The 22,966-nt window shown below is 49.5% G+C and overlaps 1 protein-coding gene across 1 annotated transcript; it reads right to left on the bottom strand.

Moving 5' to 3' along the window:
* Window positions 1-9,832: 9,832 nt before the first annotated feature.
* On the bottom strand, window positions 9,833-13,504 carry LOC143212412 (uncharacterized). Its single transcript, XM_076431213.1, has 5 exons — window positions 13,392-13,504; window positions 11,959-12,045; window positions 10,709-10,947; window positions 10,236-10,636; window positions 9,833-9,922 (listed from the first exon to the last, which is right to left on the bottom strand). Exons 1-5 carry the CDS (start codon window positions 13,502-13,504, stop codon window positions 9,833-9,835), a joined length of 930 nt encoding a protein of 309 aa, XP_076287328.1.
* Window positions 13,505-22,966: the final 9,462 nt, after the last annotated feature.

Here is a 22,966-nt window from a genome sequence, read left to right as displayed (position 1 = left end):
ACCCACACAGATTGGCTTGTTGTATTTCACCATGACTTTGCGCAACTCCACAGCAGCCAAGTTTTTGGAAAATACACAGCGGCTGTGGAAATTTGGTTTCGCGATCATTGCCTCTGCACCATATCGCCCAACCCCGCATGCAGCGGGTTAAATTTGTTGATACCGACTGTAAGATTGAGTATTCGCGACAATGCCCATCCGCTATCACGATCCTGAAATTCTTCCAAAGACATTAGGATCGGCCCCACGATGCATAGCTCGTACATCTCTTCGAGGTCGGTTGCGTAAACGATTTCACAGTTCTTTGTGCCAACACTTTTGCGCGAGCGTTGATCACCTGTCACAAATTCACCATTAAACACAGCGTTCACTTTTAAAGACTTAAGTTTTCCCAAAGCGTTCCGTATTTTTTCAAGCACAATTTCCCTCGCGTCCTGGAGGAAGCTGAGAGGTTAAATGTAATTGGAATTGATAACGGCACCTGTTAATATGCGACCCTTGAAAGCCGAATCTATGTCATGCCATATGAGTCCTGTGCTTGTATGTCCAGCACCTTCATGTATGAAACGTCTTCGCAAAGAATATTTTAAACTCTCAAGAGCGGCGATACTGGCGATCAATGACTGTTGAATACCGATCGATAATCGAGGACGTTTTGCTCGATTATGTTCTTTAAGTAACTCGAGGCATTCGTTGCATCTTTCCTCCCAGACAAGGTATTCTTCCTGCAATCTTAAGCGATCAGATTGGTCCCACAAATCGTGTTCAATTTTCTGAATTTCTTCCATGGTTATTTTTTTTTTGCCTCACAATCAGTGACTGAACAAAACTAATTTGGTGGAGTGCATATATAGCCTCTCAAAACAGTAGACTCAGCAAAAAGCCAATCGGTGTCGAAAAAAAAACAGTCCAGAAACCGCCGCTAATTTTTCGGTGTCTCATTCGCTCGCGATACATCCATATCTTGAAACACTTGGACAGCATTGCATTTTTTCGCACGCTCGATATAATATTTCGCAGTGACTTCCTGTCGCCACAGTTTTGCGAAATTGAGTCAACCAAATAGCATCTTAAATGCTAACGCTGTAGTTTTTTTTGTGAGTTTCCTGTTCGTTCCTAAGGGGTATCATATTTCATAAAAATGGTCGATCAAAGACCAGTCAAATAACGTCATAAACGAAAAAATTTCGCACGCTCGGTATAATATTTCGCAGTATCTTCCTGTCGCACCAATAGCGTCTTGGACGAAAATATGCTGTCGCTGCAGTATTTGCATGCCCAGAGTTATTCTTTGACATATACAGGGTGAGTCACCAAACGTTACCACCTCAAATATCTTTGTTGTTTCTAAAGATACGTAAAATATGGTAAGGACAAAGTTGAATGGTACAATGGTGCTGACACGATGCAAAAAAAAATTTTGTTTTTATGTAATTTTTTCTAGAGATATGAAGGTGACCTTCATTTTTTTAAATGGAATGAGGTATTTTTTAATACATCAATCGATGCAGCTGGACATTCGTTATAATAAAGTACTAACCTATGTATGTCGAAAAGTTATTAGTTCAGGAGATATTTCAATTTAAATAACTCTAAAACACCATTACTGTCGTGATAAGACGTTACATAAGTAAGTAAACACTGACGTCGTAGTACGACAGTAATGGTATTTTAGAGTTATTTAAATTGAAATATCTCCTGAACTAATAACTTTTCGACATACATAGGTTAGTACTTTATTATAACGAATGTCCAGCTGCATCGATTGATGTATTAAAAAATACCTCATTCCATTTAAAAAAATGAAGGTCACCTTCATATCTCTGAAAAAATGACATAAAAACAAAATTTTTTTTTTGCATCGTGTCAGCCCCATTGTACCATTCAACTTTGTCCTTACCATATTTTACGTATCTTTAGAAACAACAAAGATATTTGAGGTGGTAACGTTTGGTGACTCACCCTGTATACCAAATGTTCGCTATGTTTATGAGATCGTCGGTTGGCCAAGCGGCTAATGAGTTGGACTATCAAGCGGTAGACCGGGGTTCGAATCCTGTTCGAGTAAGACAGTTTTTTTCTTAAAAAAAAATCGCAACCGCTTTGTGACGTCACGGAAGTGGTGGGGGTTCCAGCGAAGGTGGTGGTATGCCTCGCAACAGCTCGTGACGTCACGGAAGTGGCGGGGGGGGGGGGATTCCAGTGAAGGTGGTGGCGGTAGGCTACGAAACGCCATTGTCGGTATGGTCGACAAAGTGTCAACACGTCTTTGGTGACGTCACTTCCCGCGAGCTGATGTCACTTCCTCATGACCTCCCAAAAAAATTGGGGGGGGGGGGTAAAAAAAATCGGGCAATTACCGGGGGGAATTACCCTGGTGGGCAATTACGGGGGGGCAGTTACAGGGGGGCAGTTACAGGGGGGGCAATTACAGGGGGGGCATGGCCCCCTGAGCTTGGTGGAGGGGCGACGCCCTATGGGGGGAACCACCCTGATCCAGAACCGGCATTACCTTACTACTGATGTAGATGAACGCAGGTGCAGCCGATGTTGTTGTTGTTGTGTCCTTATCAGTGATAAGATTGATGCTGGGGCCGTCGCTGGGGGCAGCGGCAGTAGGCACAGCTGGTGCAGCTGGTGATGCGTCCAGGGTAGGTGGTAGGTCCAATGGGAAGCGGATTTTAGGAGAATATGGCAGCATATTCCTTTCAAAAGACGCAGTGTTTCGTACCAGTGGGTTGTTGTGATCTTCAGGCTTGTAGGCTTCGACTAGAGAATGAAGAAATTTGTCCAGCATTTTTGGATATCCGCCAAGGTATGAATTTCAGACGTAGAGTGGTCCATGGGCAGTGTTAAAATAATTTTAATTGCCTTGCTTTGAAGCCTCTGTAAGCAGGTAAGATGGGTTTTAGCCGCGTTATGCCAAAGGTGCACTCCGTAAGAAATAATTGAGCGAATGCAGGTTTTGTATATTAGTAATTTTAATTGAGGTTTTAGTCCTGATTTAGGACCCATCAGGACTGAGGCCGCCTTAAGGGCTTCTTTTTTCGATCCAGTACAGCCGGACCCCATCTTAGTTGGGAATCTAGGACAACCCCCAGATACTTGACCTCCTTACTCCACTCTATCCGTTCACAATTTATTTTCAGGGCAGGAAGTTCCTTTTTAAGGTGTTTTCTTTTTCGTGTAAAGAGGATGGCTTGGGTCGTGGATCCGTTGAGTTTTAGCTTCCAATCAGTGAAAAACTTGTTGATGCTGTTAACATGATCTTGTAGTATCTTGGTCAAGCGAAGGTGACAGAAGGAAGCCGCCATAATAGCTGTGTCATCGGCAAAGAGGGCCAGCGACGAGTTAGTAGAGTGTGGTAGGTCGTTAATAAATAGGAGGAAGAGAATGGGGGCCAGGAGCGATCCTTGAGGGACTCCTGCACTGATGAGTACAGGGTCAGATTTCCAGTTACCCACTTGGACAAAGAATGATTTATTTTCTAGGTAGAAGTTTGATCAGTCTAGAGTAGAATCCAAGGTCAATCAGTTTGGATATAAGACCGTTGTGCCACACTGAGACAAAGGCCTTGTTAAGGTCTAATAGCACCATCCCTGAATATCGGTTTGTGTTCACATGATGGGTATGGAACTGAGTTGTACGGACCAGCTGATGGATGGTCGAGTGACAGTTCCGGAAGCCGAATTTATCGTCAATAAGGATGTTCTTTTCAGTGACGTGGGACTGGAGCTGCTAATAAATGACCCGCTCAAAGAGTTTACCCAGAATGGGCAGAAGGCTGATGGGTCTGTAGCTCGCAGGGAACTTTCAATTTTTCCCGGGTTTGGGAATCGGGATGACCTTTGCTACCTTCTAAGCCTGCGGAAAGTAAGCGTGCTGGAAGCATGCCTTGAAGATGTAAAAGAGTTGCACGAATGCATTCCTAGGGGCTTTCTTGATTAAGATAGGAGAGAATCCTCCCAGCCGCAAGCCTTTCTGGTTTTTAATTTATCAGCCAACTCTCTAATGCCTCTTGGAGAGAGGTGACATATGATGTCAGAACTTGACGAGGGGTAAAGTATTCATTCAGGTGGAACTGTTGGACTTTTTGATTTATCAGCATTTGTGGGGCGATTTAGCCCTGAAGGCATCCTCAAAAACCGTGCTGAATTGATCAATCAAGAGCTGAGCTTTTTCGGAATTAGTATCATGGTAACTACCAGCGTCATCAATAAGAGGGGGTATGTTTGTTGGTTTTTTCATGATTTTACGAAAAACCGGCCAAAACGTGTGGGTGTTTTTGGCGTCCCTAATCTGCTCTTTAACTCGTTCGGCTTTTAGAAAGTTGGTTCTGTTTCGAATAGATTTATTCAAATGCTTGTAATATTCAAGGGAAATTAGATTTCCGGTTTTTTGCCATCTTTTCCTAGCCGTGTTTCGGAGTCGGATCATGAATTTCAATTTTTCGTCCGAAAGGATGAATTTGTCAGGGGTGTTAACAAAAGAGGTAGATTTGTAGAAGTAAGATTTTAGGTATCTTTGGAATTGAGTGACTTTTGAGATCGATGTCCTCGATTGAGGCAATGTTTGGGGTGATTTTTATTTTTGAAGCGTGGGTTTGGTAGGTTTCCCAATTGGTGATAGGGGAGGAGGTGGCATACGATTGTATAAGGTCTGGTAACAACAGGACAGGACGATGATCAGATGATAGGTCGTCCGATACTTCACACAGGTGATTAGTGAAGGTGTTTGCCAGCAAAAAGTCAATCTTGGTTGGCATACAATTATGCCGGAAATGGGTAGCGGTAGGAGGTTCGATCAGGGAATAGCGGCTAACAGCCAAATGATTGTCAAGGATTCTGCCATTTGCATTGTTCTTTGGATTGCTCCAGGAAGTATGCTTGGCGTTTAGATCAACGCCAGCAATGAATGGAGAACTGAAGTTTGTAATGGAGTCGAGAGCATCACTGTCAAGTGTTTGCTTAGGGCAGTATGCCGAGATGACAATCAGGTTAAGGTTGACAATTTTTACAGCAATTGATTCAAGATTGCTTACAGGTCTGAATGGATGGAAACGCAGATTTTTGTGTATAAGAATAGCCACGCCTCCGCGAGGACTCCCGTTGCTCCTATCAGCTCTGACAACGTTATAGTTAGTGAGAATAACGTCGATGGCTTGGGACAGCCAGGTTTCTTGTATCATAGCGATCAGGACGTTGTTAGAAGTCATAAAAAGTTCTAATTCTGTGATTTTGGTATGCAGGGAACAAGCGTTCCAAGTCATGATAGTCCCGGGTAATTGCGGGGAGAAGGCACTTATGAAAACAATTGCTGTGCAGCATCAAACAGGATTTCGAGCTTGTCGAACATCGTATTACATGAAGCGAGTTTGGGGCGAACAGCCTTTATTATGGGCATGGCCCTTTTGACAAAGAGCATTGCTTCCTTGATAAATTCACTGGCTTCAGAAGAGTCATGGAGGTCTGAGATAGAGGAGGGGTTTTGGGGAGGGGGTTGCCCCTTTACCACACTACTGAAAGTTCTATTTCCAACGATTGAGGAGACTTTACGAGGAGTTGAAATCTCCTTGGCGGGAGAATGGCGATCAACAGTAATTCGTGGGGAACGGGATGCAGATTTTTTGTTTAAATATGCCAGCAAATTTTAGCATTGGGAGAAATTTGCAGTGTGTGTACCACTACAATTTGCGCACTTCGCGGGAGAGTCCGCAGATTTTGTACAGTCTTTCGTCAAGTGTTCAAGACCACACTTGACGCATTTCGGAACTTTGAAACAATTGGCGCTGGCGTTTGCGAACGCTTGGCACCTATAACATTGAGTGTAGCTTTTTGCTTTCACGAATCGTTCCCAATAGACCCGACAATGATAAACAAAACCCACCGATTTGACCTGAGACAATTTGGTGCCTGGGGGGAAACTGATTTTATATATAGAATTGCTTGGAGAAGATTTGAATGCGACAACGCTCGTAGGATTTAGTTTCAGAAGTTGTAGCTCAGACGCAATAGACTCGGTGTCAATCATGGGGAGCTCTTTCAAGATGGCTGTAAACGGTTTTTCACTGGGAAGAGCGAAAGTGTGAAAGATTAAACCGGCTTTTTTGAAGGCACGTTTAGCCTGAGTGAAGAATTTAATGTCATTAAAATGAAGACGGACTTGATTACCGAGGAATTTCAGATATAAATTTTTACCGATCTCGGATTCTAGTTCTTTACTGAACTTTAGAACTTCGTTTTGAGCAATGTGTATATAAATAGGGGGAGGACGAACAGGAGCTTTCGAGATAACCGGGTTCACGAGGGGACGCGGCCCGATGGTAGTTTTTTGACTCACATCACCGTTGGGAAGGCCCGTGGTGTCAGCGAAGTTCTTGAAGGCGTCGGTTGAGAAAACATCGAATCTGTTTGCCGTCACAATGTTGGTAGAGTTTGTCCAAGCGTTGTTGAGGTTAGGGTTGACCATCGTGTTCGTACGTTGCCTCTTTGATTCGGAGGCCAATTGATGTCGATCGGAGGGATTATCCAGAATATTGATGATCAATTCATCAGGATTTTTGTTTTTTCGCCGACAACGCGGCTCACATGACCGCTGGTCCCAGGATTGTCCGTTGTGGAGAATCAAATTCACACTTCAATAGTAGAATTGGACGTGTTTCAAATGCCTTGGAAAAGGCAGGTTGTTGCGTAGAACGCAAGGAACGTGGTAAAGATGAACAGTAACGCGACACGGTACTATGTTATCGAAAGAAGAACACTAGAGCTGTTTACTGCGCGAGAGCTCACGCGCGAATGCGAGTGTTTTTCGAGTGAGCGACTGCGACTGAAACTGCTGACTGAAACTGCTGCGAAATACGTATGAAATGCTAGAATGGGCGGACTCCTCTTCTACGGTTTTCGGTGCGCCTTATATAGTGCGCGAAAGCGCGGACCATGGAGAGTGCCGCTCGCGGTCGAGCGGCGACGGCGCTTCCTGATTGGCGTACGCTTGGTCTCGACGGCGATTGGCGTGCGCTCGTGTCGGGAAAGTCTATATCTATCTATACGAGACGATGCCTCGTCGCAATTTTATATAGATTGTGACGTGGCAGATTCTGCCTACGTCAATCCGAACCCTACACGAAAGACCGGGTCACTTATAGGCGGTATCGTAACGAAACGGCAATAGCGAGCGCTCTCCCTGGGACATCCGAACACCTTTGGTAAATCTCTAGTGAATTATATTAGAGATTCCAATAAATAAATTAAGATGAAATTTATTAACAAAACTTTTTAATAGTGTAACAGACCTGTACGGTGCAGGCCTGTTACTATGAGACACGCGCCGAACACGGCCGACCGACGCCGAAGATTACCGAACGCGTCCGCACAACGCGTCACTACATACGATCCCGCGCTCCGAGCCACATTCGGCGGGAAACGGACGTCGAGGTTCCGCCATCTTAGCGGATACGGAAACTCGACGTCACACATCCGTTTTCCCCGCACCATTCCCCCACCACCAACCTACGCCTATAAAAGGCGATGCAAACGAGGCACCGGCCTCTTTTCCAGCCTGGGCAGCATCCTGGGCACATCCCGAGTATCGGTACGTATTACTGGTACTATTTCCTAGTTCCCACGCTCTCGACGTCGAGTTGTCCACAGCATCGGCCTCCTCGACATCGGCAGTTCCCACCGGCGTGACAGCATACACGCCAAACAGAGAGGGCAGCATCCCTCTCTGCCGTTCGGGCAGCATCCTGAACAAACCTTTCGGGCAGCATCCCGAGAACTCCGACAGCTACCGGAGACGACTAAATGAAGGGGCAGCTACCTCTTCATTTACCGTAGAATCGCCACGGGGAATTTCCCGACTCGTGGCCGGGTTTCCCGACCACTCCTGTCCGAATCCAGTCGCCGGTACAAGCACCAGGTCCACGAACACGCGTCGCGTCGCGATGAACGATCACGCAAGGATCACCCTTAGAAGCACGGATCAGTAATACGGTTTACGAGACACACGGTTCCGCGAACGTACGAACAGCAAGGCCCGAAAATACAGATACACGTCGTCGTTATTTCACGTCCCGCGCACCTCGTCTATTTTCAGCTTCCGTCGATTCTCTCGCCGATAAACGAACCCGGCGGGACGAGCTATTCCAGCACGAGAGGATACGACACCGCGACAACTTCTCCGTCGGAAGCAGAACCGTTACAATAGAATTAAATTCTTTGATCAGAATATTTTTAGATCCTACTTCATTGATGGCAAACTATTGATTAAACAAATTGTATTTTGTCAACGACAAGAAAATAACTTTTTGAAACATTTGAATATAACGCCAACTTCACAACGCTAACTTCACATTGGTGAGTGTCGCTACAGTCGCCATATTTACTCCCCCCTAATAGTTGAGCAAATCAACTTATAACTCTGAGGTTATGAATCTGACTCTACATTTAGGTTTTGTGACGTTGCCCGTATTCGCTCGGCTTTTTGACCGGCGGAAACGGTCAACCCCGAGAATTTACAGCCGCTGAGGACGGGCCGTCCGCGGCCGCGCGAACACGGTCCTCTCGGGACAAAGGTAATTGGCGAGAAGAATCGAATGGGACTCTAACTATTGTTCGGGCGCCAGGTACTCGGAAGTACCGCACTAAAGAACGCTAAAGTCTCGTGTTCGAGGACGTCGAACACGAGTTTCGACTCTTCTCGTGATCACGAATGGAATCTGACGACACGGACTACCAGGAGTTCGGACACAGAGAATAACGGGGACAGCCCTCGTGGCAGGACGGGTCTCGCAGGTCGGAAATGAACTCGAAACGATTATGGCTCGAACGAATTTATTCGGTGTCAAATGATAAATTACAGGTGGGCGGCCACGTGGCCGCAACCCGGGAGCCCGCGCTCCTTGTACACTTTTGCGATGGATCTTCGATCGCGGAGCGCGTTGGTCGAGATTTTGCGATTCTAGAAAGTACGGTACGACGGTACAATGCACGTCTCAACGGAGACGGAATTCGCGGAACGCAGATGTACGGCGCAGTTTCGACGGACTGTCGCGAGATTGACGAGCGCACTGAACGGTACTTTACCGAAGTCGCTAATATCGAGATTATCCTTTTCCGACGCGGCTCCTTAAGGAAGACTTCCGACTAATCGAAGGGGAGACTACTCGCCAAGGCTCACAGCGTTCTCCTAGAGAACGCGAGCACTAAGCACGAGGCCAAATGTCTCGGGTATCACCAATGGTTCGAGGACGATACGCACTCGCCTCGTCCTCGCACTAAATATCGAGCCAACACGAAAATACGACCGAGGATCACTTGTCGACTTACCGTGGTAGACGTAGGCTCGCCGGACCTCCTACTTCAGGCCGGTAATTCTGCCTTCGGTTCCTACGCTCGCTCGGAAATAACCACCCGCGTCGCGTGTCCGTTGTACTACGGAATTCGGACCTCGGAAGTACGATGGATCTATGGAAAACGACTCGTCTACTCGATAATCAGCGCGACAGTGATCCGCGGATTCGCTTCGACGGAGCGCTTCGATTCTCGATCTCCCCACTCCTGTCGTCCTACCGAAATTCCCTAGGGGCGCACCCGCAACGCGACTACGACTAGCCGTAGGATCGAACTATCAGAACCGGTCGATGGTCCCACGACCTTTCCAATCACCAAATACCGATCGTCGAAGGACGATCGGCGAGGATTAATTCTCTCAGGCGCTCCTCCGCACCACCCTTGCCGGGGCCGACTGTAGGAGGGTGAGACGCTGGCTGGACCACCAAAATGCCGATGATATGCAATTGCAGCCCCATTGTCCTAGCACGTCGTCTCCGAGTTTACGGGCTCGTGTGCAGCGGTGCCCTTTGCCACTTCTCCGGATCCGGAATGGTTTTTGTTGGCGGCCAATATTTTGTCGTCGGTTGATCCTACGATGCGGGGCGCCTTGTCGGTATTTGTCGCTTCCTAGGCACGTTCCTGAAAGTGGCCACTCTCGGCGCGTGCAACAGATGGCATTAGGAGCGATCTTTGATCTTAATAACTTCCTTAAAGAGCGCTCAATCTTGCGGGTGGTTTTCGCTATCACTAACGGTCGGTCCGGTCCACTCCCGATACGGTTATTTGACCGTTTCTCAAACGGAGAAGTGACGTCGCAGGCTTGCAACGTCACAGTTTACATTTTCCATTAATTTTAAAGGTATCTAAAATGATATTATCATCGAACTTAGAACATTCTTGAACTTCTAGAACATTTTCTAAAAAGGCTGGTTTTAATCTATCTATGTTAATGGTGGTAGGAACACCTTTATAATTAATTTTATACAGAAAATCTGTTAATCTTTCTATAATCTGATAAGGACCTTCATATGGAAGTTCAAGAGATGTTTTAAGTTTGTCTACTCTAACAAAAACATATGTACAATCTTCTAATTCCTTGTATACAAAAGGTTTTCGGTAAGCGTGATGAGATGTAGGTGTTGGACGAATTGTTCGAATATGTTCCCGCAACTTTTCAATAAAAATTTGGGGACACCCAATAGGATCTTCAGCTGCAAAAAATTCTCCTAGAATCCGCAATGTTGTACCGAAAACCATCTCTGCAGCAGAGGCCTTGATATCGTCTTTATAACTGATTCGGAGACCTAGAAGGACCATAGGAAGAACATCTACTCAATTAGAGGAATTATGACACTTAATTGCCGATTTGAGAGAACGATGCCAACGCTCAATTATTCCATTAGACTGAGGGTGATAAGCCGTTGTCCTAATCCTTTGACTACCAATAAGTTTTGTTAATGCTTGGAAAAGTAGTGACTCAAATTGAGCTCCTCTATCAGTAGTAATAACAGCTGGTGCTCCAAATGTTGCGACCCACGTAGCAAAGAATGCATTCACCACCGTATCTGCAGAAGTATCTGGAATGGGTGTAGTAGCTTCAGGCCATCTTGTACTTCTATCAATCATAGTAAGACAAAAGCGAAATCCTTTTGAAACTGGTAAAGGACCAACAATATCAATATGTACTGTCACGTTAACCTTTTTCCGTCGAGCTGTTAGACCCGCGGAAGCCGGTTACCTTCGGGCCTTGCAGGCGCTGAGACCAGGCCGCGTGCAGGCCGAGTGCACGCGGTCCGCCCGAGACAATACGAGACTCGAAGATTCGGCGATTCCCGCACGAAAGCTAAAGGTTCGGGCGCCAGGCACCGCAAGGATGCCACACGAAACGCAAAACTCTGCTCGAGCTCGGAGACGCCGAGGTCGAGAGCCGAATCTTCGAGATACGCGGATCGAAAATGACGTCGCGACTAGGCCAGATGGTTCGAACACGGGGTGACTAGGACAGCCCTCTCGGCAGGACGGATCTCACAGGGAATCGAATAATTCGACTACGATATGGTCTCGAGCTATTTATTGTAACAGTCGTTGGTTTACAAAATTAGCGGCCACGTGGCCGCGACCCGAGAGCCCGCGCTCTTCATACAAGATAGCGAAAAGATGGCCGTTCGCCGCGCGGTTGTCCTACCGATTTCGCTCGCAACGATACCGCTGACAATGATCGTCGTTCCGTTCGCAACGAACTTCGGAAACGCGAGGCGCAGATGACCGGCGAACTGCGAGACTGCCGCGATGACTTCCGCACGTGAATCGCCCCGACGCGTACGTTATCGATTTCGCGATCGAACGCCGACGGACAGAATACGCGTTTCGACAGGAGACACAGGATTCGAGAAACGCGAAGATACCGAATTGAATTACTCTCACGAACGCGACTCCTCGGAAGACACTCTTCCGCACGCAATTTACAGAGGAAAACTCTCCCGAAATATTCCCGAACAATCTCAAAGCATTCCGAAAGGAATGCGAGCGAATTATCGAGGACGGAACGGGAAGCGTTCGTCCTCGCACGACGAAGGTCGAGCCGGCGCGCAACGAAAATACCGAATGGATCACCAGTGCGACTTACCGTTTCTCGTGCTGTTTTTCGCTCTGGGTAGAATCGAATGGCTCCCGATAGAGCTGGCTGTACGGCCGGGCTAGATTGGACGGAGTCCTAGGCGCACGAAACCCTCACAAGACACGCACTTTTCGCGGCGCAATTACTGATTGTTCGTAGTACCAGACGGAAAAATGGCGTGTATGTCGGACGATAGCCAGCGCGACAGTGATCCATCGATTTTCGGCCGCCTAGCGGATCGAACGCGGTTCCCCCCACTCGACCGCTTTTCCGAATTGCCTATGGCGTGTTTCCACGGCGTGACTCGACGGCACAGGAGCGTTCCCTCTTCGCGCCCTAGGGCCCCGGGCAATCACGAAATTGGTCAAGGAGCCTATCGCTCGACTTGACCAGCGGAGGGGCTTCCTCTTCTTGGCTACGAGGGCACCGACCCCGGGGCAGCTCTCCCTTGATGGGGCGAGACGACGTCAGGGTGTTCCGTCAGTCCGTATCGGACGAGATGTTCGCAAGCTGCTGTCCTGGCGGCGCCTCCGGTTTGCTTGCCGAGTGTCCTCGCACCAAGCTCTAATTTCTCGAAACGGCCATTCGCTTTTCCGTCGGGCGCTTCCTGACCTTGGGGCGATTGTTCATTTCCCGTGACAATTCGGACGGTCGGTGGTTCCTTCTGCGCGTTCCATATACGGCCCTGAAACTTGCCGTTCTCGGCACGCGCGACAGATGTCATTAGGAGGTCCTCGATAATATCGGAATCTCTTAGAGGAGCGCTCTCGAATCCTGTCTCGGTACGTGTCCCGTTAGAGGGCGGTCCGGTCCTTTATCGCTCTCGAAAATATGCACGGAATTAACGGAGAAGGGACGTCGCAAACGTTGCAACGTCACAACTCCCCCCCCCCTTAAAATGGACCGGACCGACACGGTTTCGTCGCCCCCGTGATCCGCGGCTCGACAGGTGAGAGAGCGTTCCTCCCTAAGAGATGTCCTTTACAATCGGAGCCTTCACCACGAAGCGACAACCACGCCCTACGAATACCCTACAACAAACACAGATAGAACAAGCGAACGACGATCCTCGGTGGCAGCACCGGAACTTCGGACGAGCTATGGGCGTCGGTTGACCTTTGGGAGGGATCGGGGTTTCGAAATAAATTTCTCACGCTAATTATCCCTTGTCGGGGAGAAACGAAAGTAACTTTTTATTAGCTCCCGAGAACTGCTACAACTCTTTTACATAAAAAAACTGCCTGTTTCTTATCGGCGGTGGCGTGTGCGAGAGGGGTTAACAGAGAGAAAAAAAAACAAAGCAACGACACATTTACTGCTCGCACACCCCAAAAAAAACCAGATCTCTGCCACCCGCCGAAAGGGCCGGTTCTTCTCGGGCCTATTAGAGGTGGGCCTTCAAGCCCCTCGCGAAGGGCGTTGGTGTGAAGCCCCGGTGTTACCGTCTTGCTTCAGTTGCGCTTTGCGCCATGAGGAGCCGCATATCGGGCACGTCCTCACCGAGCACCCCGATCGGCCGCACCGGAAGCAGTGCGTCTTTATATTTTGCGGGCATTTGTTGCGGTCATGGCCGTATTTCCCGCAATTCTAGCACGCGTCTGGATCTTTCAACTGGAATCGTTCCTTGGCCATCCATTTCTCATATTGGCCCCAACTCGCCGTTCTTTGTTGTCGGCTCTTGTCGACTGGCCCCGATGTTTTCGCCGCTGCTGAGGCTTTATCTGACGCGGGCTGGAACGCGGCTGCCTTCTGCTTCCGTTGCGGCGTCTCCTTCTTCTCCTCCTCCGTTGTTGCCTCGGTCTCTCTCTTCGGCGGCCGGGCTACCTCCTCCTTGCGCGGCGGAGTAGCCTCGGCCGTGGCCTGCTCGGGTACGGCTCCTTCCCGCGGCGTGACCGGCGGCTCTGCTTCCTCGCGAGCCGATACTCGCCCTCCTGTCAGTTGCTGGACCACGGTCTCTGCGTCGCCTGAGGTCGACGCTTCCTCCGATTCCTCTTCCGCCAGGAGTTCCGGTGGTGTGTGGACGAGTGTGCACAGTTGTTTGGTGCGCTCCTTCACCCCCTTCCACCTCCATTCCACCAGCGATAACGTTTCGAGGGCCTCCTTGTGGGCGACCCCTGGCGACAGGAGATTCACTAGGTGTTGGAGGTACCCTAGTTCCTCCTTGAGCCCCTCTATCTGTTGCCGCACCGCGACCCGGCTGTGCCGTATTTGCTGGGGTTCCTCTATATCCTCCATCTGTAATTAAGGAGGGTACTGGGGTGTTATCGTTTTGTTCGCCCTCGAGCGGTGGAGTGTACGGCTTCAGGTCGGACACGTGCGACTTTCCGGCGTCCTTCCCTTCGGGGGTACTTAGTCGATAGACGACCGACGATAATACTTTCGCGACTCGGAAAGGGCCGCTGAACTTTGGGCATAATTTGGCCGCGATGTTCTGCGCGGCGGACGAGAGGACGCGCTGTCGACGAAGGACGAGGTCTCCCTCCACGAAACGGATGTCTTTTCGGTGCCGGTTGTAATTTTTCGCCTGCGTCTCGTACGCTCGCTCTAAGTTTTCGGTGACCCAGTGGCGTAATGTGGCCAGGTGCGACATACGCTCTGACCATCCCTCGATAGGCGCTACCTCCAGGTCAACCGGCGATTCCTCGCTCTCGCGAATGCATGACGCTGGTTTCGGTTCGCGTCCGAAATTCAAGAACGCGGGCGAAGCTTGCAGCACTGAGTGGTACGCGGTGTTATACGCGAATCGAAATTTCGCTAAGTGCGCGTCCCACGTACGGTGGTCTTTCTCGATGTAGGATACTATCATCGTTTTTAGTATCCGGTTCACCCTCTCGACAGGATTCGCCTGGGGGTGATACGGGGGTGTCGTCGTGATCGCGATCCCGTAAGTTCGTGCGAGTTCGTGAATCGCTTTATTCACGAATTCGGTACCGTTATCTGTAAGCAATACCTCGGGCGTCCCCCAACGTGAGAAGACAAGGTCTTCCAGCGCGTCCGAAATCTTGGCCCCGGTGGCCTTCCGCAGGGGGCAACACTCGACCCATTTCGTAAAAAGGTCTTGAATTACGAGCAGGTACGAAAACCCTGCACGACTCGGGGGAAGCGGGCCCATAATATCGGTTGCGATAACCATCCACGGCGCGCCGATACGACGCCTTCCCATGAGCCCAGAAGGGAGTGATTGCTCAACCTTCGTTAACTGACACGTGGGGCAGCGTCGCACGTATTCTACGGCCGTGCGAAACATTCCCGGCCAATAGTACCGGGTCGCTATTCGATGGTAGGTTTTCTCAACCCCCAAATGACCCGCTTGCACCTCGTCGTGGCTTTCCCTCAAAATTTCCGTTCTTTTCTCGGCCGGTACGACGAGTTTCCACTCGTCTAAATCACCGCCGAGAATTTCGGAGATTAACGGGTCGGTACGACGATGGAAAAGTTGCCCCTCGCGAATGGACCAGTCGGGGTGGCGCTCTGGGCCCTTTTCTACTTCTCGATATTTCTGATCGAACCACTCGAGTTTCGTCACGGCCGCGGTCACTAATTCGACCCCCCCTTCCCCCGGTTCGACTCCCTCGTACATGCGTGATAACGCGTCCGGTACGCGATTGAGCGCTCCTTTTCGATACTTAATCTCGAAATCGTACTCTAATAATTGGAGCGCCCACCGCGCGAGCCGACCGGAGGGGTTCGACAATTTTCTTAACCACCGTAAACTATTGTGGTCGGTCACGATCGTAAAGTGGTATCCTTCGAGATACGCTCTGTATTTCTCTACGGCCCACACTATCGCGAGGCATTCTAGTTCGGTCGCGGAATATTTTCGTTCAGCCGCGCTAAGCGACCGACTCGCGAACGCGATAACCCTTTCGGTTCCCTCGATCTCTTGTACAAGCACGGCTCCCAGTCCTACCATGCTCGCGTCAGTCTGTAAGGTGAAGGGCACCTCGAAATGTGGGCAGGCCAGGGTTGGGGCGGTCGCGACTAACGTTCGTAATTTTTCGAAAGCGGATTGCTGTTCACGCTCCCACTTCCACTTCGCGTCCTTCCGCAAAAGGATGTTCAGCGGATCCGCGACTGTGGCGAAATCCGGAATGAACCTGCGATACCACGAGGCCATCCCCAGAAATCGCCGCAGTTGTTTTACATTCCGCGGGACCGGAAACGATATTACCGGTGCGACTTTATCGGAATCGACCTTTAACCCTTCCTGGCTGACCACAAATCCGAGGTACCGAACTTCCTCCTTACAGAATTCGCATTTATCCGGGTTTACGAGTAATCCCGCCGATTTTATGCGATCTAGAACCCGTTGGAGCCACTCGAGATGGCCTTCGAACGTGGGTGTCGCGATGATGACGTCATCTAAATACACGAACACGTAGGGCTCCATTTCGGGCCCGATCAACCTGTCTACGAGACGTTGAAAAGTTGCCGGGGCTCCCGTGAGCCCATACGGCATTCTCTTAAATTGGAATAACCCTTTCCCCGGAACGGTAAATGCTGTTATCTCCTTGCTCGATTCTTCGAGCGGAATCTGGAAGTACGCTTGCGAGAGATCGAGGGTCGAAATGTGTTTCGCGGCTCGTAATTTATCTAGAATGCTCGACATGATAGGCAGCGGGTACGCGTCTTTCTTAGAAACTTCGTTCACTTTCCGGAAGTCTAAACAAAACCGATATTTGCCGTTCGCTTTCTTTACCATGACGATCGGACTCGACCACTCACTTTCCGACGGCTCGATTATTCCGTTTTCCAGCAGCGAATCCACTTCTCGGTAGATCGCTTGCTGGACGATCGGCGAGACCGGATAGTAACGTTGTTTGATCGGCCTATTATCACCGACATCTATTCGGTGAGCGGTCAGAGTCGTCACGCCAGGCACCCGGTCGAAGCCCTTCATTTCTCGCTCGAGAAACACGCGCAACCGCTCCTTCTGCGACTCGGAAATTCGCTGTAGGCCGCAGCAGAGCGGCTTTTCCGAGATACAACCGAATGAAAATTCTACCTGCGGCCGCGATGCAAAGTGCCATTTCTCCCGATGATATTCGACAACGATACCGAACTGAGCGATCGCGTCGACTCCCAGCAAAACCGGATTTACTAAATTATCGAGGACGTAAGCGAAAATTTCCCTCGTTTGGTCTCTGATTCGTAGCGAAAATCGAGCTTGATCTACGGCGCGATCGACGGCTCCCGTGGCCAGAAGAAAATAACACTCGTTTTCGGCCGTCGTTATCGTGGCGGCCTTCCCCACGACCACAATGGTTTCGCGACTCACGAACGAGAGCGACGAGCCCGAGTCGATCAGTGCGAGCACCCGGTGGAAAGCAATGTGCGCGCCTACGACAAGTAGCGGAGGTTTCGATACGGTTGCTGATCCGAACTCTGTATTCGCTACGCGGGCCGAAATGACTGGGTACGAGGCCGTTCGGGCCCTTACGAGCGGCTTCGATAGTAGTTTTCCGCCCGCGGAGGGCAACGACGGCAGTCTCTCGCGGTTACCCCGGGTTCCCCGCAACGATAACAATGTCGAGTTTGCGGCTCTGGACATTGGCGCGATCTATGCCCTGGCCGGTGACAATTCCAGCACGTGCTGTCAGCCGCCGGCTGTCTGACCGGCGAAGTGACAGTTCGGCTGGTCTCGGTCGCGGTCGGGTGCGTTCGGCGCGGCTCGTCTCGCGAGCGGTTGAACGGCGGTCGGTTATGACGCGGTTGCTCGGCGATCGGGGGTTCGCGCGGACGAGAGGGGCCCGCACGATACCGCGGTTCCCCTCCTGACGCGTCGACTACCGCGTTAACCCTTTCGTACTCCTTCGGCTTTTCCGGCTCCGCCTCCGCCGCCTTCGCGTATTTCTTCGGGTCGTACGCGAATTCTTTATTCGCAATCGTGTGCACGAGATATTTATCGACGCTTTGCGGCATCGCGAATCGTTCTGCCTCGCGCATTAATGTCGCGAGCTCCGCTACTGACGTAACCGTCCGTTTTTCTATACCGACTCGGCACTCTGCCCTCGCGCCCCAGAAAATGCGGTCGATTTTCATTTGTTCCGACCACGGTCGCTTCAATCGCGCGAACATACTACGCATATTCGCGAGGAAATCGCGAAGCGGTTCTTCGGGTCCTTGCCTTCGAACGAGAATGTCGTGCTCGAGCAGCTGTTGGTAGTCGGGGTCGCGGAAATTCTGGTGCCACTCGTATTCGAATTCCTCCCAGGTGGACATCGGAGGGCAGGTGTCGAACCATTTCGCCGCGGTACCGGTGAAACAAATCGGAAGACAGCGTAGGAGGTCATCATCGCGAACGGTACAGGCTCTTCGCATAACGGAGAGCCTCTTGAAGAATTCCTCCGGGTCTTCCCCGGGTTTCCCTTCAAACGAAAGGTCCCATTTCCGCATGACCTCGTACGCCGTCTTGTTACCCTCAGAGTCGACCGGAGGGACTGAGGTCGTTACGGCGGCTGGACGCGGTACTGTCGGGGATGGTTTCCATCCCGTCGGTACCTGCAGCATAGTTGGACCAGGGGGGTGGGACTCAGGGTCCTGTTTTATGACAGTCCCGTCGTCCTCACTCCCGTGCGCGCTGTAGTACGATTTGTCGTCCTCCGGCCACCTCGAAACGTAGGTCCTACTACCCTCCGACATCTCTACCTGAGAGTTATTTACGAGAACCGTACTCGAGAGCGAGACAAAAGATCTTGAAATGTGGCCGGTAACGCCGAAGCTGTTTTTCGAACGCGATGTCTCGACTTGTTTTTCACGCGCGACCGTTACCGAAACTTTACCCGGAGCTGTCGAACTCAAGGACCCTCGACCGCGCGGTGTTTATCCGAACGTCCGGGCACGGCTCGGATTCTTCGCTACGATACAAAACTCGACTTCGAGCTCGACTAGATCGCGGTTGCTAACCGAAATCGCTGTCCTTGAGAATCGAAATATTTTCGTTTTCGAAATCTAACCGCCTCACTCAGTGCTGAAGTCCCGTATTCCCAAATATCTCGCAAGGTCGTTACAGGGGGTATCGCGTCCTTGCTTTGTACGCGTCGATAGTCGTTCGCACACAAAAAAAAATACAAAAAAAAAAGACTAACTACGCGACGAACACGAGGGAATTTGCCTCTACAGGCGGGGAACAAAAGGAAACACCGAAGACGTACACTCCAACAAGCACAAATTTCAATAAATTAAATAAATTAACAAGAAATACGTGGGCAAGAATTAAGAAAAAAAAATTCTTGTCGAGCTGGCTCCCCTCAACAAGTCCTCGTATCGCGAGGAACCTCGAAAGTCACGCGACGGAACGTGGTTGTGCGTGGCTTTCGTTTGATACGTTCGGGAGAGTAATTTCACGAATACGGAGAAATTTTCGTGCGTTGCTTTAATTTTCTCTAATCGCCGAACCCGTGTCTCGCAATTCCCGTCGATTCTCCTAATTCCGCGCGGGTGATCACGGCGTGCCGGAAGGTCGATACGCGATCTGCCCTGTGAGAGTCTTTCGTCAACCCGTGCCTCTCTCCGTGTTCAGGGAAAACCCTTTCGAAAGAGAGGTCCCTGTTCGGGCGCCAATTTGTCACGTTAACCTTTTTCCGTCGAGCTGTTAGACCCGCGGAAGCCGGTTACCTTCGGGCCTTGCAGGCGCTGAGACCAGGCCGCGTGCAGGCCGAGTGCACGCGGTCCGCCCGAGACAATACGAGACTCGAAGATTCGGCGATTCCCGCACGAAAGCTAAAGGTTCGGGCGCCAGGCACCGCAAGGATGCCACACGAAACGCAAAACTCTGCTCGAGCTCGGAGACGCCGAGGTCGAGAGCCGAATCTTCGAGATACGCGGATCGAAAATGACGTCGCGACTAGGCCAGATGGTTCGAACACGGGGTGACTAGGACAGCCCTCTCGGCAGGACGGATCTCACAGGGAATCGAATAATTCGACTACGATATGGTCTCGAGCTATTTATTGTAACAGTCGTTGGTTTACAAAATTAGCGGCCACGTGGCCGCGACCCGAGAGCCCGCGCTCTTCATACAAGATAGCGAAAAGATGGCCGTTCGCCGCGCGGTTGTCCTACCGATTTCGCTCGCAACGATACCGCTGACAATGATCGTCGTTCCGTTCGCAACGAACTTCGGAAACGCGAGGCGCAGATGACCGGCGAACTGCGAGACTGCCGCGATGACTTCCGCACGTGAATCGCCCCGACGCGTACGTTATCGATTTCGCGATCGAACGCCGACGGACAGAATACGCGTTTCGACAGGAGACACAGGATTCGAGAAACGCGAAGATACCGAATTGAATTACTCTCACGAACGCGACTCCTCGGAAGACACTCTTCCGCACGCAATTTACAGAGGAAAACTCTCCCGAAATATTCCCGAACAATCTCAAAGCATTCCGAAAGGAATGCGAGCGAATTATCGAGGACGGAACGGGAAGCGTTCGTCCTCGCACGACGAAGGTCGAGCCGGCGCGCAACGAAAATACCGAATGGATCACCAGTGCGACTTACCGTTTCTCGTGCTGTTTTTCGCTCTGGGTAGAATCGAATGGCTCCCGATAGAGCTGGCTGTACGGCCGGGCTAGATTGGACGGAGTCCTAGGCGCACGAAACCCTCACAAGACACGCACTTTTCGCGGCGCAATTACTGATTGTTCGTAGTACCAGACGGAAAAATGGCGTGTATGTCGGACGATAGCCAGCGCGACAGTGATCCATCGATTTTCGGCCGCCTAGCGGATCGAACGCGGTTCCCCCCACTCGACCGCTTTTCCGAATTGCCTATGGCGTGTTTCCACGGCGTGACTCGACGGCACAGGAGCGTTCCCTCTTCGCGCCCTAGGGCCCCGGGCAATCACGAAATTGGTCAAGGAGCCTATCGCTCGACTTGACCAGCGGAGGGGCTTCCTCTTCTTGGCTACGAGGGCACCGACCCCGGGGCAGCTCTCCCTTGATGGGGCGAGACGACGTCAGGGTGTTCCGTCAGTCCGTATCGGACGAGATGTTCGCAAGCTGCTGTCCTGGCGGCGCCTCCGGTTTGCTTGCCGAGTGTCCTCGCACCAAGCTCTAATTTCTCGAAACGGCCATTCGCTTTTCCGTCGGGCGCTTCCTGACCTTGGGGCGATTGTTCATTTCCCGTGACAATTCGGACGGTCGGTGGTTCCTTCTGCGCGTTCCATATACGGCCCTGAAACTTGCCGTTCTCGGCACGCGCGACAGATGTCATTAGGAGGTCCTCGATAATATCGGAATCTCTTAGAGGAGCGCTCTCGAATCCTGTCTCGGTACGTGTCCCGTTAGAGGGCGGTCCGGTCCTTTATCGCTCTCGAAAATATGCACGGAATTAACGGAGAAGGGACGTCGCAAACGTTGCAACGTCACAGTACATGTGAAAATCTAATTTTAGGAACTGGAATGTGTTCAGAGTTTCGAATAACATGTCTATGAATTTTCGCTCTCTGACAAGATAAACATGTTCTAGTCCAACTAATAATGTCTTTACGCATATTTGGCCATACAAAACTTTGAGAAATAATCCTTTTAGTTGTTCTACCGCTTGGATGAGATAAATTATGAGAGACGTCGAAAATTCGTCTTCGAAGACTTGTTGGAACATATATCCTAATATCTCTACTCACGTCACAATAAATTGTCTTTTCTCCGTTATCTAACCTGAGTGGTTTTAAGGAAAGAACTGTTTCAGACTCTAATAGTGATTTAACTTCTTCATCTTTCTGTTGTTCTTCAAAAAGTTCATCTGTAGAAACTATTACAGGTAAGTTTACAGCGCCTATTCTTGAAAAAGCATCAGCAACTTGATTATTATGTCTTGCAACATGGATAATTTTAGTGGTAATTTGGCTAATGAAATCAAGCTGTCTTCTCTGTCTTTCAGAAGCTTTTTCAGAAGATTGTAGAAAGGCATATTGCAACGGTTTATGATCAGTGAAAATGGTTACATCCCGACCATCAACCATATGACGAAAAAAATTTAGTGCAGCATAAATTGCTATTAACTCTCTGTCGTGTGTACTATATTTTTGTTGAGATTCTGATAGCTTCTTGGAAAAGAATCCAAGTGGTTTATCAGACTCATCTTGAAATTGTTCCAAAACAGCTCCGATTGCTACATTCGAAGCATCTGTTCTAAGAAAAAGTTTTGAATTTTCTAAAGGATGAACTAAAAGTGTATTTTCCGCTAAACATCTTTTACTTTCTACAAAAGATTTTTCTGCATCAGCGGTCCAATTAATTTGTCGTTTATCCCTTTTTTTAGCACCTGATAAGTATTTGTTTAATGGTGCTAAAATTGATGCTGCATTAGAAATGAATCTATGATAAAAATTTATGATTCCAAGATACCGTCTCAGTTCACTGATATTATTTGGTTTCTTGAAATCAATAATAGCTCTAACTCTTCTGTCCAAAGGACGGATTCCGAAACGATTGACCGTATAACCAAGATATTCCACTTCATCTTGAGCAAATTTACTTTTAGCAACGTTAATGGATAACCCATATTTCTTAAGACGAAGAAAGACCTGCTCCAAATGAATGCGATGTTGCTCTTCATCCTTCGAAGCAACCAGAAGATCATCAAGATATGCTTGACAGAAACTTAATCCTCGTAAAACAGTGTCAACAAATCTTTGGAATGTTGGTGCAGCATTCCTTAACCCAAATGGCATCCGAGTGAATTCGAATAGTCCAAATGGAGTTGTAACCGCAGTTTTGTGAAGATCTTCTTCAGCAACAGGAATTTGAAAGTAGGCTTTAACTAAATCAATTTTGGTAAATACCTTACATCCAGCTAGATGATGAGTAAAATCTTGGATATGAGGTAGAGGATAGTTGTCCCTAACTGTAATATTGTTAAACCTGCGAAAATTTCCGCATGGTCTCCATACTCCATTCGGTTTGCGAAGCATGTGTAACGGACTTGCCCATTGAGAAGAAGATGGTCGACAGATTCCTTGTTCCAGCATAAATTCAAATTCTTGTTTTGCTGCTGCAAACTTCTCAG

This window comes from Lasioglossum baleicum, chromosome 9 (genome assembly GCF_051020765.1).
Source record: "Lasioglossum baleicum chromosome 9, iyLasBale1, whole genome shotgun sequence".
In the NCBI taxonomy this organism is placed as follows: Eukaryota; Metazoa; Arthropoda; class Insecta; order Hymenoptera; family Halictidae; genus Lasioglossum; species Lasioglossum baleicum.
This window is presented reverse-complemented; position numbering and strand designations above follow the sequence as displayed.

What these genes read in the sequence shown, in the direction of transcription:
- LOC143212412 (XM_076431213.1), bottom strand. Translation starts at nt 13,504, where the DNA reads ATGCCCGCAAAATATAAAGACGCACTGCTTCCGGTGCGGCCGATCGGG. An exon ending in AATAATTGAGCGTTGGCATC is followed by an intron (nt 10,637 to 10,708) that starts GTTCTCTCAAAT and finishes TGGTCCTTCTAG; the next exon opens with GTCTCCGAATCAGTTATAAA. An exon ending in TTTTAGAAAATGTTCTAGAA is followed by an intron (nt 9,923 to 10,235) that starts GTTCAAGAATGT and finishes CCCGCATCGTAG; the next exon opens with GATCAACCGACGACAAAATA.